The sequence below is a fragment of the Hemiscyllium ocellatum genome, chromosome 36, assembly GCF_020745735.1.
Source record: "Hemiscyllium ocellatum isolate sHemOce1 chromosome 36, sHemOce1.pat.X.cur, whole genome shotgun sequence".
NCBI classification, from domain to species: Eukaryota; Metazoa; Chordata; class Chondrichthyes; order Orectolobiformes; family Hemiscylliidae; genus Hemiscyllium; species Hemiscyllium ocellatum.
In genome coordinates, this window is record NC_083436.1 from 43,959,619 (window position 1) to 43,965,618 (window position 6,000).

At 41.2% G+C, this 6,000-nt stretch overlaps 1 protein-coding gene across 1 annotated transcript in view; it reads left to right on the forward strand.

The window, feature by feature from the left end:
* Positions 1 to 5,664, forward strand: part of grsf1 (G-rich RNA sequence binding factor 1) — a 32,293-nt gene extending 26,629 nt beyond the window's left edge. Inside the window, exons 8-10 of the mRNA XM_060851391.1 lie at positions 1,348 to 1,483; positions 2,399 to 2,482; positions 5,351 to 5,664. Of these exons, the coding sequence (XP_060707374.1) occupies positions 1,348 to 1,483; positions 2,399 to 2,482; positions 5,351 to 5,367 (237 nt within the window). The 3' untranslated portion in view covers positions 5,368 to 5,664. The remainder of the gene's footprint in view (positions 1 to 1,347; positions 1,484 to 2,398; positions 2,483 to 5,350) is intronic.
* Positions 5,665 to 6,000: the final 336 nt, after the last annotated feature.

Below are 6,000 nucleotides of genomic sequence, written 5' to 3' on the forward strand. Positions count from 1 at the left end.
ACTTTTTTTTAAAAAAAGCTGTGTATCCACCTATTCAGAAATGTAATGAAACACTTCTGGAGCAGTTGGGACTGTAACCCAATCCTTCTAGCTCAGAAATGTGTGATGATGCTGCTCCTTTAACAAGGTTATGTTGTCCTTGTTTTTTTTTAAAAGTGTGGTCGTAAAGCAGTAGACTCTGGAACATCTAGATTTGAAGGGTTTCAGGTCCAATTTGATTATAGCTAACAGATACTCCCTCAGACAAAAGGGCTTTCAATAAAAAAAACTTGTACAATGAAAGGGGAGTGGCTTTTCTCTGGTTTGGTTTTAGCAATCAGTCAGTTGTGAAGCTGCTGGACTCAGAAACCGGTCCATGCTGATCCTCCCGCTCTCTGACATCTCACCTGTAAAACCCTGGGTTTGATTTTTCCTTTAGTGCCAAGGGGTGTTTATGGAGATTGTAGCAAGGATTTGGAAAAGCATCATTAAGTTGGAATAGTCTGTTGGTCTTTCAGATAGTTTGTTATTCTGCATTCTGTTTTGTTTTGTATTTCATTCGGTAATCTTGCAAATAAATAGTGTTTTGTTTTAAAACTAAGTGATTGGGCCAGCTGCATCTCTCCTGGAACATCCACTGTACACCTGCTTAAAGCAACCAGCAAAGTTAGGGTCTGGGCTACTTTCTTAAAATGTTTTGAGGGGTCTGGCCTGCCCCATAACAGACACAAGCAATACCACTGCGTGACAAGGGCCCTCATCAGCTTCCTGCTGAGATTGGAAAGGTGAACCAGGAAGGAGATTAAATGAGCTCACCAAATGAGGTGTTGCTTCCAAAGTAAATCCATTTTGTTTTTGTCTGGGACCTAAATGGTAATAGTGTCTAATTAATAAGGCAGTGTCTCACACTGCAGAAACACTGACAGCTTGGAGTTTGTATAGAACCTTTAACATGATATAATGTTCCAAGTTCCTTTACCAGAGTGTTATATGAAAAAGACATCTAGCCACATAGAATATTAGATCAGATAATAAAAAGCTCAGTTTTTAGGTGTATATTAAAGGAGAAAATTCAGGCAGCGGGGTTTAAGGAGGGATTCAGGAGCCAGGGGACCACAGAACCCCATTGCGTGAGGCCAGGTAAGAGCATGAAAGGAAGTTTTGAAGTTGAGCTGGTGTGTGTCTAGGGGATGGGATATGCTCTGCATGACTGATGATTCTCTTACAGGAGTATGGCACTACAGCAAGAGGGGTTGTAGAAATGTTAATTTTATATGTAATTTTTTTAAAAATCTGCTATAAACTAAAAGACATTTGTTCAGTTGATTTAAAGGTCTTCTCAGGAAATGTTAAATATTTCTGCTCTAGTTCTTCCAACCATTGAGGCCAGTACGGATTATTGTGGAATATGGTCCTGATGGAAAAGCTACTGGAGAAGCTGATGTACATTTTGCTACGCATGATGATGCTGTTGCTGCCATGACAAAAGATAAATCTCACATGCGTAAGCACGTTACTCATTTCACATTTCTAAGGCAGTGTTTCAGAGTTAAACCATCTTATTGAAGGTGTGCTCTTTCACAATAAATCTCTCAATTCCAATTTTGAGTAAATTCCACAATATAGGGTTGTACCGCAGAGAGGCCATCCGTTGTGGTTAATGTGGCTGTTTTGAGAATGCTATTCGATTAGATCTACTCCTCTAATTTCCCCCACAGCCTCTGTAAACTTCTCCAGTTCAAATATTTATCCTGTTTCCTTTTGAAAGTTTCTATTGAATCATTTTCCACCAACCTTCCAGAGAGTAAAACATTATCAATCATTATCGATTTGGAGAGAGTTTCACACTTCGGTCTCCCTTCAATATGAAGCAGAACTTTCCTAACTTTTTTCCTGAATTGCTTGGCGTTGATTAAGGCCCCCCAGTTCTCTCCCCTCGCACCAACACTTCACTGTTCAGTGAGACCATGGCCAATCTGACTGTTGTTCCAACCCACAAATGGGAATTCCCTTGTCTGTCAAATATTTGTCCAAATCAGCCTTGACACAGTCCATGGCCTGACTTCTGCCACTCACGGGGGAGAGAGGTCCAAACACTATCAGACCTCCTGAGGAAGAAATTTCTCATTTTCATTTCAATCTCCTGCTTGTTCTTGGTTTCTCCAGTAAATATCCACTTACCATCTACCCCGTCAGGGTCCCTCAGAATCTGTACATCTCAGTAAGATCAACGCTCCTTCTAAATCAGAGAGAGTGTAAACTCAAATTACTTGACTTTTCCTTCCAAGAGAACCCCCTTCATCCGTATGATCATCTGTTCCATCAGAGTGTTGTATAATCTCATCCATATCCACATGCCCAGGTTTTAGCCAGTTTGCTCAGTAGCATAGCTGCTAACCTTTGATGCTTTTTCCTTCAGAACATCGTTACATAGAACTTTACCTGAATTCGGCATGTGCTGGGATTAATAGCCCGTATAATGACCAGGGAAATCAAGTAAAGGGTAAGACCTTTAGTTATTTCGCTTCATTGTCAAACTGCTGATATGTAAATAATTTCCAGGGCTCATTGCTGAGTTAATATTCCTCTGAGTCAGATGTCTGCTTTGGTTTGGTCTTTATTTGTATGAAGACATTTTGTTGTTTGTTGTTTTTTTTCCTGGTAAGGAAGGGTCATCACACCCAAAATGTTAACTCTGATTTCTGTTTGCGGATGCTGCCAGACCTGTTCAACTTTTCCAGCAATTTCTACTTTTGTTTTGGATTTGCAGCATCCACAGCAGCACTAGGGTACACCTGATCAGGTCCTAGGAATTTACCCACTTTTATGCGTTTCAAGACATCCAGCACTTCCTCTGTAATATGGACATTTTTCAAGATGTCACCATCTATCTCCCCACATTGGTGGCATGGTGGCTCAATGGTTAGCACTGCTGCCTCACAGCACCCCCAGGGTTCCAGGTTCGATTCCAGCCTTGGGTGACTGTGCAAACTCCACACAGACATTCTTCCAGTGTCTGCGTGGGTTTCCTCTGGATACTCCAATTTCCTCCCACAGTCCAAAGATGTGCAGGTTAGGTGAATTGGCCATGCTAAATTACCCATAGTGTTAGGTGGGTCTGGGTGGGTTACTCTTCGAGGGTCATTGTGGACTTGTTGGGCCGAAGGGCCTGTTTCCACATTGTAGGGAATCTAATCTAATCATTCTGTATCTTCAATTACCTTCTCCAAAGTAAACACTGATGCAAAATACTCATTTAGTATCTCCCCCATCTCCTGCGGCTCCACACAAAGGCTGCTTTGCTGATCTTTGAGAGGTCTTATTCTCTCTCTAGTTACCCTTTTATCCTTAATGTATTTGTAAAAACCCTTTGGATTCTTCTTAACCCTATTTGCCAGAGCAATCTCATGTCCCATTTTTGCCCTCCTGATTGCCCTCTTAAGTATACTCCTATTGACTTTATACTCTTCTAAGGATTCACTTGCTGTATCCTGTCTATACCTGACATATGCTTCCTTCTTTTTCTTCACCAAACCCTCAATTTCTCTAGTCATACTGCATTCCCTACAGCTACCAGCCTTTCCTTTCACCCTACCAGGAATATATGTCTCTGGACCCCTTAATCTCATTTCTGAAGGCTTTCCATTTTTTCAGCAGTCCCTTTACCTGCGAGCATCTGTCCCCAATCAGCGTTTGAAAGTTCTTGCCTAACACTTGTCAAAATTAGCCTTCTTCCAATTTAGAACTTCAACTTTTAGATCTGGTCTATCCTTTTCCATCACTATTTTAAAACTAATAGAATTATGGTCACTGGCCCCATTGACACCTCAGTCACCTGCCCTGCCTTATTTCCCAAGAGTAGGTCATGTTTTGCACCTTCTCTAGCAGGTACATTCACATACTGAATCAGAAACATTTTTTGTACCCTCTTAGTAAATTCCTAAACCCTTAACACGATGGCAGTCCCAGTCTATGTTTGGAAAGTTAAAATCCCCTACCATAGCCACCCTATTATTCTTACAGATAACTGAGATCTCCTTACAAATTTGTTTCTCAATTTTCCTCTGACTATTAGGGGGTCTATAATACAATCCCAATAAGGTGATCATCCCGTTCTTATTTTTCAGTTCCACCCAAATAACTTCCCTGGATGTATTTCTGGGAATATCCTCCCTCAGTACAGCTGTAATGCTACCCGTTATCAAAAACGCCACTGTCCCTCCTCTCTTGCCTCCCTTTCTATCCTTCCTGTAGCATTTGTATCCTGGGATGTTAAGCTGCCAGTCCTGTCCATCCCCGAGCCACGTTTCTGGAGGATATCCCAGGCTAGGATATCCCAGTCCTGTATTCCTAACCATGCTCTGAGTTAATCTGCCTTCCCTGTTGGGCCCCTTGCATTGAAATAAATGCCGTTTATCAGTCCTACCTTGTGCTCTGCTTTGTCCCTGCCTGCCCTTTTTGTCTCTCTTCGTTTCCCAACTGTATCAGTGTCAGATTGATCTCTTTCTTCACTATCTCCCTGGGTCACACCTCCTAGCCCCCTACCTTACTAGTTTAAGTCCTCTCGAGCAGTTCTAGCAAATCTCCCTGTCAGTATATTAGTCCTCTTCCAATTCAGATGCAATCCATCCTTCTCGAACAGGTCACTTCTACCCCAGAAGAGATTCCAATGATCCAAAAATGTGAATCCTTCTCCATACATCAGCTCCTCAGCCATGCATTCACCTGCTCTATCCTCCTATTCCAACCCTCACTAGCTTGTAGCAACGGAAATAATCCAGATATTAATGCTCTCGAGGACCTCCTTTTTAAATTCCTGCCTAATTCTCTATATTCTCCCTTCACAATCTCAACATTTTCCCTTCCTATGTCGTTGGTTTCAAAGTGGACAATGGCCCCTCTCCCCCTTGAGAACATTCTGCACCCTTTTTGAAACACCCTTGAAAAGACATTGCTCCACATTTGTCATTGCTGGGTTGCTTCCCTACACTGCTTCCTGGCTGGTTATGGAATGTGTTGTTGCACTTTTTGATCAACTCAGCCACACATCCTGATGGATGCAGAAGAGAAGGAGATTCAAAGCAGGAAAACGTGCACCATTTCCAAATCGTGCAAACCACCCTCAATCAAATGTCTGTAAATAATAAACACTTTTTGACATGCTGAGGAATTACCAGAGATTTTGGTTGCCATGGTGCCAAATAATGCAAATGTTACTGTATTGCCTGGGTTTATGTGCACATCACAATGTTTCAATCACTGTATCATTCTGTACATGTGTCTGAAACACTGACATGTTGTTCAAATTGTTCATTATACTCCAAAACCTCTGCTTTATGGTTAATTAAACTAACATTTCTTTTTCTTTCAGGTTCTGAAGCAAGTTAAGTAGTCACTCCTTTCAGAATGCTTTGGATATGAAACTTAAGCAAATTACCCAAACACTAGAAAAACTAATAGGAGAAAGTGGCACAGGCACTCACTGCTGCATCAAAACCAGGCACAGCAATTGTGGTGGACCGACTGACAGATCAATCGCATTGATGATATCACTGGTAATGAAGGAGGAGTCAGCTCTATTTTGTTTGCTACCCTGTTGTAGCCTGTATTCTGGATTATGCCTCTTGTAACACGTTTTAATGTTACATTACCAGATAAAATAAATGCAGGTATTTTAACAACTTACATCCTTAACATCATGAGTGCCTGACTGTATTGTGTGTTTGGCGGAAATGTAACTTCAACATCTATATTATTGTGAACTAACTTTTTAATGTATTGAAATGTTAGTTGAACAGGTTTAAGGGCTTATTACAGCCTCGATTTCCCCTCACCTGGCTAGAAAAGAAAAAATGGATTAGATGCAATTCTCTTGTGAAATATTTTACATTTTGTTTTCATGGGTGACTGTAAGGTACAATGCACTGATGGCAAGAAATCCCCTGGTGGTGGTGGTTTAGTTTTTCAAAATCCCCTAACTGACTGAAAAAGGCATTGCATTTGTACATGTAATAAAATGTT